The sequence below is a fragment of the Anser anser genome (assembly GCF_964211835.1).
Source record: "Anser anser genome assembly, chromosome: 2".
Taxonomy (NCBI): domain Eukaryota; kingdom Metazoa; phylum Chordata; class Aves; order Anseriformes; family Anatidae; genus Anser; species Anser anser.
In genome coordinates this window covers 160,104,651-160,117,405 of record NC_139721.1, presented here as the reverse complement: position 1 = coordinate 160,117,405, position 12,755 = coordinate 160,104,651, and the positions used below count along the sequence as shown (strand labels likewise).

The 12,755-nt window shown below is 45.2% G+C and overlaps 1 protein-coding gene across 7 annotated transcripts in view; it reads left to right on the top strand.

Moving 5' to 3' along the window:
- LOC310894043 (uncharacterized protein) overlaps nucleotides 1–12,755 on the top strand; it is a 32,269-nt gene that overhangs the window by 1,820 nt on the left and 17,694 nt on the right. For 3 of the 7 annotated variants that reach the window (XM_083823723.1, XM_083823728.1, XM_083823729.1), the window contains exons 2-3: nucleotides 2,631–2,816; nucleotides 8,545–8,676. In XM_083823723.1, the coding sequence (XP_083679849.1) occupies nucleotides 8,635–8,676 (42 nt within the window). In that variant the 5' untranslated portion in view covers nucleotides 2,631–2,816; nucleotides 8,545–8,634. Of the gene's footprint in view, nucleotides 1–2,630; nucleotides 2,817–2,838; nucleotides 3,383–3,419; nucleotides 4,423–8,544; nucleotides 8,677–12,755 lie in introns of those variants that run through there. The other 4 variants (XM_083823727.1, XM_083823724.1, XM_083823725.1 and 1 more) reach the window with 4 other exon arrangements.

Sequence of the window (12,755 nt, the reverse complement as noted above, 5' to 3'; positions counted from 1 at the left end):
GGAATACCCTGAAATGTTTGGTTTCAGGAAAAAAAGGTTTTTTTTTTCCTTTTTTTTTCTTTTTTTTTTTTTTCTTCTGTTTGTTTCTGGAAGCAATGCTCAGTTTCATGTTTCTGGTTTTTAAGTTTCCTCTCCTAATAAAAAGCCTAAAGGTGTGGTGAGGGATCCCAAAGGAGGAGTGCTGGTGCTGAGTCTGCTGTGCATGCAGGTGTTTGCGGGGTTATTGAAATCACTGCTGCCTGCCCTGTAAAACGTATCGTTACTTGAGTGAATCCACTGCTGTGGCCTGCTTGATCTTGCAGATACTGGTAGCTTTACTAACATTTTGAGTATGTTTGTCAGCCGTTGATACTTTGCTAAGACCTTTTAAATCTTTGGTGAGTTGGAGTGCTGCACAGGTAAGTCATAAATGCCACATATTCCTCCTCAAAGCATGTGGTGTTCCTGCCTTTCTAACAGGCATGTTTTCTCTGAAGTTTTCAATACACGGCAGTTTGACAGCTTGTGCTGACTTCTTCATAACAATCCCTGCTGAAACCCAGCTCTGCCTGCACACATCTGCATGGGCAGGAGGGGCACTCAGTGCATTACTTGAAGGTGCAGGTACCAGTGCTGGCTCCTTCCTCACCTTGGTGGTGTGGGAGCGTGGGTTCTGCTGGCTGGGGGCAATGAGATCTGCTACATTTTGACTTAAAACTACTCTCATCAACCATTTACCTTTTGTTTTTGGCATAGACTGCGAGCCCATCTTGTTCTGCCATACCATGCAGTTCTGAAGCTAGTGGAAATACTTTATCTCCAAACAGGATTTGGGGATTTGTGTATGGTTTTCTTGACTGTCCCCTTTCTTGTCCAGGTCAAACGAGTGTGAAATTTTGCTCTCAGACTTCATTTGAAGCCATTTTGGTCTCCATATCGCTAAATTGAGTGCCTGTACTTCAGCGCTGTTTGTGTTGCCATAACACTGGAGTTGTTTGGACTTTCTCTGTTTCTTTAATCCCTGGTCAGAGCGTGGCTTGAGATCAGACTGGTTGAAACACTTGAGCTTGGCCTGTACTTTTGGCAGCGTTAGTGCAAATACGTTATTCTCAACGTGGAAGTGGGTGTTAAAGCATCCTATATCACGTTTATGTACATTGTCGGTCTTAAATCATGGCCCCATCGGATTGTTGGGGAGGGTGGAGGAGGACAGCCACCTCCTCTAAGTGCTTTGTGATAGGGGAACAGCGACAGCCTCATGGCGAGGGGCTGAGGCTGTTAGGAAGGCGAGCCTTCATTTCCTACATGCTGCTGTGTCAGGAAAACCATATGGAGGGACTTAAATAACATCTGGGGGAGGTTATGTGCTGCGGGAAATTCTGGGGTGTGTTTTAGCAGTGCTGTCACTGGTTAGTGCTACGGTGATGGTGATTGTGAAGGACATTAGTGAAAATGCCTCGGGAACATGAATCTTTGGATAAAGTCTCTCTCTCTTTCACCTTTTAAGTTCTTTAGTTTTTAGTCTGTCTGCACTAAGTTGTTCAAGAATTTAAGAAAGTAATCTTCTGATTTCTAATGCAACACTTGTGGCTGTCATAGGAGTTTTCTCCGATTTTGTAGGATGGATTTAGGGGCATGGTAAACACTTCAGTTTTATTGCTCAGGGTGAGCAGTGTATATTTTTAATTGTAACTCAGCTGAAGGATAGATTGAGATTTTTGGGGAAAAAAAAAAACGGCTAGGGACTTGCTGGCACTTTGCTTCCTGTTTTATTCCAGTCTCCAGAGTCACTACTAATACCTGGCTGGTGATGGACTGTCCTACCCAGCTACTGAACTGCTTTCATTTATAGCTATCTGACAAGCTGATTGCTTTGTTGGTTTGTTTTCCCCCAAAAAAGATGAAAATGGCTCTGTTGGCACTGTGCGTTGTCTCTATGGCTTTCTTAATTTGCTTAAATTATTTCTTACTCTTTTGTAGAATGAAAGAATGTGGTGTGAGGGAAGGATCAGGGTTCACTGTCTGGATTAATGCAAAGAGTTGTAGAAAAACAACATCTTTATAAGGAAAAAAAAGTGTAAAAGGCGATAATATGTAACTGGTCAAGAGGTATTTGACTGAAAGTGGGGAGAAGGTAAGTCAGGCACACCACTTTAGCTGGCAAGGAAACCTTTGCCTAACATAGCCTTTGTTTCCTGTAATGAGAATTAAAAATACAGGGCTCCATTTGCTCACACTGCATCCTTCCCTGGTTATTTAGCTGGAGCCAAGCTGTAGCTTTCAGCGGGGAAAACAGGAACAGGAGTGGCAGGTGCACCATAGGCACTGACAGAAACATTCATTTGGGGAAATTATTTTTTCATGTGGAGAAACCAAAACCCTGGAGGTACAAGAGGCAATGAACTTGTTATAGGAACTCCTGTATTGTTAAATAGGATGTTACTATACCCCATAGCAATTAATCCTCAGTGACAGTGCTTCCTGATTACACCTTAAAGGCATTTGGAGTTATTGATCACCTGAAAGCAATTGTCTAGGAACTACTATTCCTGCGGGCAGTAGGAGAAGGTGCATTTCACAAGCACCAGGACCCTTTTTCTTGCCATCTGAGCAGCAGTCCCCAGCTAAAATACTTCATCTCTGTTTGCCAGGCAGTTCCTGCGAGGCGCCGTGCGAAGGAGGCTGCTCCAAGGGCTGCAGCCCTGGCTCCTGTGCCTCGTGGCTGCTGCACGACGGAGAGGAGACTACAATTCCCATAGTACTTCCACATACTGGCACTCCGGTGACATCAGACGCTACATGGCTGAGACTGGTTGTAAAGCGAGGAGACCAAAAATGTAAGCTGGGTGTTTCTTTCGCTTCTGTAGCAGGGCCTTCGGCAGCGTGAAATCTTTGCCTGCTAGGGGAGGATTTCACTTGCTGCGGAGGTGTTTTGATAAGGGCGCGTACCTGAAGAAAACCTGAGGTGACACCTAAGGGCGAGCCACCCGTACTGCTCGTGGCGGTGCTGCTGCAGCTCTGGGACTCCCCTAGTCTCGGAGCAGCTGCGTGGAGCCCTCGCTTAATGCCCGCGTTGCCAGTTGGGCTCGGTGGGCCGTTGCCTTGCCCGCTGCTTTCCGCTCTTTCTGGCGGGTGGAGAGGAGACGCTGTCCATAGCCTGGCAACGGCTTCGTCTGCGTGTGGTAACCGGCTGCGCGGCGCCGGTCCCATGGCAGCGCTGGTAGGAAGGGGAACGAGGTGCAGCGGCGGCACCGGCTGAGCTACGCCAGCGGACTCGCGAGCCCAGGGATCGGCTGCTGCAGTGGGTACAGCTGGCACGTCCCGGTGCCTGCGCCGCGTCCTCGGTGGCCCGTGGCGGGGTTGGGAACGCTGCTGCGAGCGGCTGGGGGGACCGTCCCCGCAGGTTTGTCTTCAGGGAGCTTGGTTCTCACAACGGGGAGAGATTTATGGGGGGGGTTTATTGTTCGGGAGAGATGTCGGGTGTCGTGACGGTGTTTTAGGAAGCTGGAAAGCAGTTTTGCAGTGTAGTATTGCTTGGGTTGCTCGAACGCTGCAGTTTAAAGTGTAATCGGTTACTCGCCTGGCAGCTCCCAGCCTTTCAAGAGATCCCATACGACGAGTGCCCGGTAAAAACAATTCTCCAAACGCAAACGTCGCGTAGTGTGGACTGCCTGAGCTTTCTATAGGGCGATGGTGGGAGACTTACAAAGTGGATGGGAAACTTGAGAATACTTGCTGTTGTCCTTACTCTGAGAAACTTAACTTTTCAAGCAGGTAGTAGTTTTCCTTTAATTCCTGTTAACAGTTTAAAGCTGTTAAATGGCCTCGTAACGTTATTTGCTCAAGTCTGCAGTCTTGAAGACTATTTACTACTTGAATTTCACAAACTGAAGAAGTGGCCAAGAGGGAAAAGTAGTTTTATATCTAATCTTAGCAGCCTAATGAAACTAGGAGACAAATCATTTTATAATGATATATAGTGTATACAGATCCTTGTACTGCTGACCTTAAAAATTCAATTTGGCCACGTATACTGGTTTGTAACTTCAGAAAGTTTATTTTGATACATGAAGTAATTGACAACTTGAGCATTTTTATGTCCGTTTAAAAATAACTCTAAAAAAATACATTTGCAAAGACATTTTCGTTTAATGGAGTTTAAATTGTAGTGGATGAATCTGGAAAAATAATTTGTAACTTCATTATTGATTTTGTATTCCTAAACAAAGAGGTTTACCGGGAGTATGTCAGTACCAACAGTGCAGTTCTACAGAAACGTGTCTGGAAGGATATCAACTGCATATTGTGCTTTTATTTTTAGTGTACTTAAACCACCTTTGGGTTAGTTATCTGTGAAGTGAGGAGTTCAGAAGTCAGCGCCTGTCTGTGTAGCAGTGCCTTGTGTTTCCCTGCTCTACCAGGAGGTGATGGATGTGACACGTGGTAAGAACTGAGCTGAAGGTGAACAAATAGAGGTAGCTGCTGTTAAGTTCCTTTTTATTTCCATGAAGCCTACAGTGAACTTAATATTTTATTAATTCAAATACTTAAGCATATATTTGGTTGCTGAATATTTTGAGTATCATAGCCTGCTCACTGATAAAGGTGTTAGAGTAAATTCTTTCACCACCTTTGTGCAACTTTCCCTTATCAGTCCCAAATCTGACCTTCTGGCTAAGGACATCCCACAGCTGAGTTGTGCCTACTGCTCTTACAGCTGGCAACTTAATGTCAATGCTTTGTGAGGAGTGGGTTTTCTTTTTAATGGGGGATTAGCGCATCAAGGCATTTATAAACAAAAACATCCTCTGAAACTCCAGGGTAAGGATGGGAAGCTTAAGTCACTGCCTGCAGATGGACTTGGAAATAGGGCTCTGCTGTTGGAGGTGTTCAGGGTTTTGGAGCACTGTTAGAGTTTGTAGATCATTAAAAACAACGCTGGTAACTTTTGTTTAAATGAATTGCAGATCAGGACTTTGTTTCTTAGCTACCAACTGGCAAAGTAATTACTTATTTTTTAATTAATAAAGCAAAAATTGCAGCAAGAGAGGTTAAAAAAATTGAATTTCTGAAATTAAAAACTTTAGTTAGGTTGAAATTACAGTGCTTGCACCTACACAGCCCCACTTCCTGTGGATAAATCTGTGTTGCGTGGCTTCCCAGGTGCTGAACCTGCTTCATTTCTTCCCATTGACTCTCTAAGCTTTTATGTTCATGTTGTAGAACTGTTCTGCATGTTGATTGTTTTAGTTTTTTTGGCCAAGGAAGAAGCACCTCACAGAGGTACTGGCACACTCTTCCAGGGATAATGTTTTCATAAAGTTGCAGTTGAGGAGCAGATGGGAGATCCATTCTGCAGCAGAATTTTCATCTTGTGGCTTTGTAAAGCAGACACAGGACTAAATATAAAAAGTCCAAACCAGGCGTGTCAAAAAAAGGAATGAGGGTCGTCAGACTTAGCACTTCACCCTTGGAATCTGATTTCTACAACCTGTAAAGGTTCAGGAAGTGGAAGTCTTTATGCCCTCCTTATCATCTACCTGCAATATTAAAGTGATGTTTCAAATTCTCTATTCCCCCCTATGGTTTTAGATGTAGCCCTGATGCTGATACTCTTCCATGCTGACATCAGCGTGGGTGCACGTGCACAAAGCATCTCTAGGAGGGCGACGTAAACCCTTCTGAAGATGCTGCTATTTGTGTTATTCTGAAAAGCAGGCAGCCAGGTTAGCAGAGCTCACGTTAATCAGTGAGAAAGAGCTCAAAGTGAAGTCTCGTGCTCAAAGTTTGTTTGTTTGATCAAAACAAGAAGATTGTTGAAGCGTGTGTGTCCAGACATGTGCATAAGTATACAGGGGAACACATTACCCCTGCCTTCATCAAGGGACAGGGCACGTGGGGGCAGAAGCTCAGAAATCAGAGTGGCTGCATATGTCTTGAGAGGGCTCGTTATTTACAAGGCTTGGTCAAAGTTTCTGGTGTTAACTTGAAGTGCTGAAGGGCAGGCTGGTGGACATTACGCTGGCATGAAGGGTTGGGGGACTGTTCTTTCAGGATCCTGAGTGTTATGTTCTTGGGGAAGCTGTCCTTCCTCTAAGCTTTGAACCATCGACCAAATGCTCTGAAATTGAGGGAGAGGTGGCGAGGTGTCTCGGCAATAATGGATTTCTGTAAATGCCACAGAATTTGACAGGTTTGCACAGAAGAGAGCATCCTCGTACAGAAAAAGGCTTCTGAGTAACTTTGAGCATCCATCGTGGCCTGCTGGTGCAGCCCCATTACCGTAAGCTCTGTGCTGGTGGCCCTTAGGAGGAGAAGGGGGGAGGCCACGAGGCTGCGGCAGGGGGGGTGCTGCTTGGGGCAGGGCATGAACGTGGACTAAGAAAGCCAGTCTTTGGTTTTCCCTGCTGATGGAAGAGTGGTTTCCTCCAGGTGCTGGGCCTGAGGTCGTTCATCTTTTTGCTCAGAGTTCTTGAACAGTATCAGAAGAAGAAAAAAAAAAAACTGTTTAAGTGTTTAAGACATGGTGTGGAAAAGCTCAACAAGAAACTTCTTATTTGTGAATTTAGCAAAATGCAAGCTGGCATTGCTTCTCCAACTGAAGCATTTGCTTCTACCTGAACTCTAATGTAGCACCCTCCCATCCTGAAGATACCCCAAAAGGCCTTTCTAGGAGTGAATTATTTACCAGTAGGGCAGTGAGCACGTTTGTCACTCCCTAAAAGGTAAGTAACAGCTCACAAAGTTATTGAAAATCCCTTTTTTTTTTTTCTGGAAGATGGTGTATTGGCTGGGGCACAGCGATTGCACTCTTACCTCTTTTTTGGACAGCTGTATGAATTTAAAACTTGGGCGTTTCAAGCCAAGCCTGTGGAAACTCCACTTTTAAAGCTGCAAGTAGTTGCACTGTGTCACAGAGAGGAATGATTTGGCTGATCACTGCAGGTCTCGTTAAGTCTGCTTTGGCAGAAGAACAGCTAATAAATCACAAGTAGGTAAAAGATCCACAGAGGTTAGCAGCTTAAACGTACAGACAGAACAAATCATCACTGGTGGTGTAAAGATCCTGCTCATCATCTCTATTGAAAGGAAGCTGTGTAGGGAAGGCAGCACCAGGAGCAGCCGTGTGCACCTGAATCCCTTCAGTGCTGAGCCCCCTAACTTAGCTGAAGCACGGGGGGGGTGATCCCCCTGGTTGTAGGGGCCACGGAGCTTTTTGTCAGGAGTTCAGAGGGTGTCAGTGCCTCGAATGTGCACTGAAGGCCACTTGGTGCTAGAGCTGCAAGCTCGGCGCTTCCTAGAAGCATCGAGGTACCTGCAGGACGCTTCCCAGCACTGTTCTGCTACTGGCTGCAGACTTTGCTGTCCGTCTGAGCATGTTTCTCTGCTAAAAGGTGATGTAAATGCTGTAGGAATCCCAAAAAAGCTGACTACCAAGAACGGGTTAACTAGTTCATCCAGCTCTTTGCCTGTTTCCAGCAGCCCTTGGAAGAGAGAAGAGCAGGAGCTTGTCTGGGGGCTGAATTAATTGCTGTAGCATGTTTTGGTATGGCCATCAGGTTGGGTAAATCTGGTTCTGCCATTCAGCAGGTCAGCCACAGGTGGATGTACGTGCAGCTGGACATAAGCTGCTTTCTTTAGAAGAGTAAATTTAGAAGAGTAAGTGCTGCGCTGATTTTTAAGAACTTAAGATGTGACTTGCACACTAAAGAACAAGCTATATCGAGATGAAAAGCAGCCCTTTCCCCACTTGTTGCTTCCACCAGTTAATGCTTTGTGTCAGCAAAGATGAGACCTTACAAAGATGAGACCCTGAGCAGTGTTCAGTTCAAATGTGGGCTCTGCTGCGTGCCGTGACACGGGCGGCTGATGCTGGAGGAGTGGCACACGTACAGCTGCAGGCGTGTCAGTAAGTGGCGGCAGCTTGACAATCTGCTTCCCAAAAGGGAAGCACGGAAGGTTAGACTCTTAACGTGTGTAAATGCATGTGCAGAGCAAAGATCTTTAGGATCAGCCTGTTTTTAATTGGAGTGCTGCTGGGAACGTGCTCTTATCACACCTGGATTTGGGAAGCAGTGGGTGGGAGAACCTGCCTGGCCTTTGCCACTGATGGAAGGTGGAGTGGAGCCCTTACACAGGCGGTCCCGGGGGTTTGTCCTGTGTGCTGGGGATGGCTGTTGGGTTCTGGGCTTGTGAGCAGGACCCCGTGCTCCTTACCGGTAGGTAAGGACCTGCGTGATGTGTCGGTCAGCCTGTGGCTTGCTGGGCAGCGTGCTTTTGCCTAGGTGCAGCACGGCGCTGCTTGCTTGTCCCTTCTGGGCCTCCGTGTGACCCGTGCTCAGCAGCTCCTGGCTGCCGAGCTGTTTTGTCATGCGGGACCTCAGCAAGAAAGGAACATCGTCATCGTTCTGCCAGCATCTGAGATGTAGGGGATAGCGGAGGAGCTGTGGGCATGGCAAGATGGTGGGAGGAGCAGTGAGGGGCGGCTAGAAATGAGTTTCGTGCATAACAAGAAATACACTGACCTGGTAATTGTTCTTCTTCTTTTTAATTGTTTTTAAATAGGTTAAATCTGTCCATAAGAATCTAAATTTCTGCTTGCCTGGCAATGCTGCATACGTCGGAGAAGAGAACTGGCATTCTGCTACCAAGGACATGGTCAAGCCAAGTGCCACCCTTGGTCCTTACAAGTCACAGGTGAGTCCGAAGAGCAAGTTTGCTTAGGGAAACAGAAATAAATACTTTTATAATATGTTGGTTTTTTTTCTAACTACGTGTATTGAATAAGTGCGTACAAAAAATAAAACTCCTCCAACCCAGGAACTGAAGAGAGTGCTCCATTACAGCCAGAGCAGATTTCAGTGTTTGTGTCAGTGCAGGAGATTAATGCCCTGTCCGTGGCAGTCAGCAGTTCCTCATCCAGCTGGGCTTTGAGTGTCTCCTGTCAAGGGCGCTTGTGAGACTCACCACAAAGTCTTCTGAAGAACAATTACTGGAAACTACTCTGGATAAAAATTCTTTGACCGTAAGAAATGAGTGTACTTAGATGTCAGTGTTTAAAACAAACAAACGTAAATTTCCCCAGTAGCCCTTGAGTGTGCTTAATGGTAATGGGGCTACAGAACCCCTGTATTGAGCAAGCGTCTCAGAGCTGTGCTCTCTGTAGGAGTTTGACCCAGCTATCAAAGGAAGCAAGTCTGTCAGACCTCTCTTATTCTCAGGAAAAGTTTCCAGTGCTTTGCAGAGAGAGAGCATTCCCTTTATCCCTAACAAGCCCTTCGGATGTTGGGAAATTGAGATTTAGAAGGAAGTCTCCAGTAACCTGCCATCATTGTCTTTTTGTCCCTAATATCATGAGACCTGAATACCTGACCTATTTTCTTCCCCATTTATAGTTTTTATTTATCCCTGTCACCTGTTTGCATCCCTGCTGGTTAGTTTCCCAGGTATCACAAGAAGGCAACTCATAGAACTCTGATTTTTTTCACTAGTTTGTTTCAGAGAGTTACTAGCAGTGCCTCCCAAATGGTTAACTGGTTTGTGTGCTGTAGGTAGGAGTTATTAGGATTCTTAGTCACAAACAAACAAAAACCACAATGCTTTTTCATATGTTCGGTTTATCTTGCCAGGAAAAGCAAGAAATAAACACTAAACGCTTATCCTGCCAAGAAATCAAAGAAGAATACACTCAGTATAGAAGCAGTAACGCTGTTGTGGTGCTGTTACTTACTGGCATCACAGATAAAGTTTGACAGCTTTTTGTTTGACAGGTCACAAAATGCATCTGCGAGCAGTGCTGTGTAGTGGGGCAGTCCTGCAGTTTTAGGATACCTGGCTGTAAAAGGACTTTTTGCTGATTTAGCTCAAATGTTTTTGGTAAATGCTCAAGTTTGCTTACTCCCCAGTCGTGCTGTGCTTCCTGGAAGTGAAAAGCCCTCTGTGTGCATCTGAAGATACAGTGTGACTTAATAACAGTATTAGATGTCTCAAAAACAAAACAGTGTGCCCAGTTATGTTTGCAGAGAGAGAGCTTAGCATATGCACGCTTCCATTTTCCAGGAACAAACTGAAGCTCTGTCTTGTTATGCTTTGAAAGAAAAATCCCCTGAGATATTCTGTCTAGGTTTTAGATAGGACAAGTCTTTTGTTGTTGTTTTGAGAGGTAGTAGTTGAGTGGGAGCAGAGGTTTTCCCATGCTTTGCAGGGTGGGAAGAAGGAACCTGACTGCAGGAGTTGCCATTTCGTTTTGTTGGAGACAGTGTTTTGTTCATTGATTTACTTAATACATTCTCTTAAGGCTGAAATTTGGAATGAAAGACACCTGTGCTTCTGCAGGTAGCCCTTTCTTTGCAAGGCCTGTTAGGGAGGTTATCACTGTCTGAACCTCAGTGAAGAAGGTTGAAAATAAAACACACTGGCAGGCAGCACGTTGTTTTATGCCTTTTCTTTTTTACTCTAGCTTGCTACTAGTTTGTATGCAAAGCCCAAGTGAGATTTCCCAGTTAGTTTGGAATTTTGTTGAACCAGATCGAATGAGACTTCAGAGCTTTGGAAGTGCAGACCGATGGGGCTGTGTGTGGGTACATGAAATACCTCCTCTGCTGAGCTGTGGTCACATTGTCCTGCACAACTCCCATCAGCAGTGACTAATGGCTCTGAAAATAAAAGATACATCCAATAGTTACAGGTCCTATTCTTAAGCTCTGCAAAAGCATTTTATACTTTAGCCAAGGAGCGTGATTTATCTCTGCGCTTTGATTCTGATCGGACTAAACAAGACCAGAGCCCAGGCAGTGGCATGTGCTTGCTGATGCCACTAAATTGTTCCAAAAGTTCTGGCCCTGGTGAGCTCCTGCTTTCCTAAATGATACCTGGGCACGATTTGGGAGCCACTCACAGCAGGCCCTTTGGGTACCATGCTCCTTCCCATCAGCCAGGGTGAGGGTTCAGCTGAGCAGCGTCGTGCCACTGGGTCTCTGGGAGAGGGATCACGTCCTGTACCATGTGTGTGTATGGAACAGTACAGAAAGTGTCCGCTCTACAGGATGATACTGCCTCTAAAATAACCCGTTATTTAATAGGGGTTTGTTTGGGTGTGTGAGACAAGGTTGTAGCAACTGATAAGCCCTCAGTTTAAGCTTTTTTCCATCCAAGTGCACTGCAGTGTCAAAGGCCTGTTCAGTCCTGCTCCCGGTAGGAGCAGGCTTTGGCAGGTAATGCTGTGTTTTCAGGCTAAGAGTCAGGAAGAGAGCCTCCTGAGGCTGTGGCAGCTTTCACTGAATCAAATTCTGGCTGAAGAGTTGTAGTAAGCAAGATTTCACTGGTCTACTATTGAAAAAAGTTGTGTAAAGAAAGAAAATAACTTTGTATTTTCTCTCTTGAACAGATAAGGCATGAGATAGTGATTGATATCTAAGTAACATAAAAAGATAAATCCAATATAAATGACTTTTGAAAAGCCTGTCAGTGGCTCTAGAGACACTTAAAACACAGCTATATTCAGGCAATGTGAATTTCCCTGAAGTGAATTTCCCATAGCAAGTGCCAGTCTCACAGAGTTGGCAGTTTTGGCCATGTAACTGTGACTCTAGTGACAGTGCAGTTTTTAATCTTAGGGCCATAAAATGAGATTTTAGTAGATCTGTTTAAATGTTTTTAAATAACTCGTCGTTGTAGCACCGTTTCTTCCTTTCATGTTCTGTTTTTAACCCTTTTCAGGATTTTAAGTACATGGTGATTTCTCTACAGTTATTCAAAAAGGGTTTAGCAAACAGTTTGTTTTGTGTGATCCAAGGCTAGTTTGACCATGCTGATGAAAGATGTTTTTCTTTTTTTCCTTCGTTTTTGAAAGCTTCCCCCCCCAAAAAAAAAAACAAATGTTAAATCTGTCTTAGTACCTTCTCTAGCTGCATTTGCAATGGAGGAGAAGTGTTTTATCCTCAGTCTTAAGAGCTCTTGCTCTCCATCCTCTGCAGCCAGGTAGCCAGAGTTCAGCGTGGCTTCTAAATGCTAGGATCTCAGATGAAGCTTTTGGCTGCGGTGCCTCTGGAATTCTTCCTGCTGACAGGTTGTATGCAGGGGGGCTGAATGTGGGAGATTAGCGTAAGGAAGGGATTCCTTTTATGCAGCAAGTTATTTTTTCTCAGTCTGCCTACTGACCATTCGTTTACCAAGAACACAAAATTCTGAGATTGTTTCAGGAAGGTGGGTTGAGTTACAGAAACTGAAAGGTGGCATCTTGAATGAAACGCATCTTGAAATAGGAAATCCCCTCGATAGATTTTTAAGCTGATATGTTGGTGTGTTTTCTCTGCTCGTAAGAACCGCAGCTGGCTAAGAAATACTTCTAGAAACGGTTGGGGAAAAGATGCTGCTAAATGTTCTCCCTTGGCTCTCACCCTTCCCTCCCTCCTGTGACCTCTTGCAGCTTCTGCTACAGCTGGCTTCTTATGTTGCTGTTGGTTTGAGTCTCCCAAATGTCACTTGCAGAAGAGGAGTAGGTACCCTGTCTTGACTGGGTAGCTTTACTTAGGAGAACTGAAGGGACCTATTTCAGTACCACAATATATGTTTTTTTTCAGGAAAGCTTGAGGTTTTATTTTGAGAGTCAGAACTTGCAAAAATTGATCAACAAGGATCGGGGGCCTGGTGGCAAGTGGGCCATTGGTCAGCGGTGTGACCCTGCAGCAGAGAGACAGCGACCCTGTGCTGGGTTGCTTTAGGAAGAGCACGGTCAGCAGGGCGAGTGCTCCTGTAATCCCTCTGTTCTGGGGCTT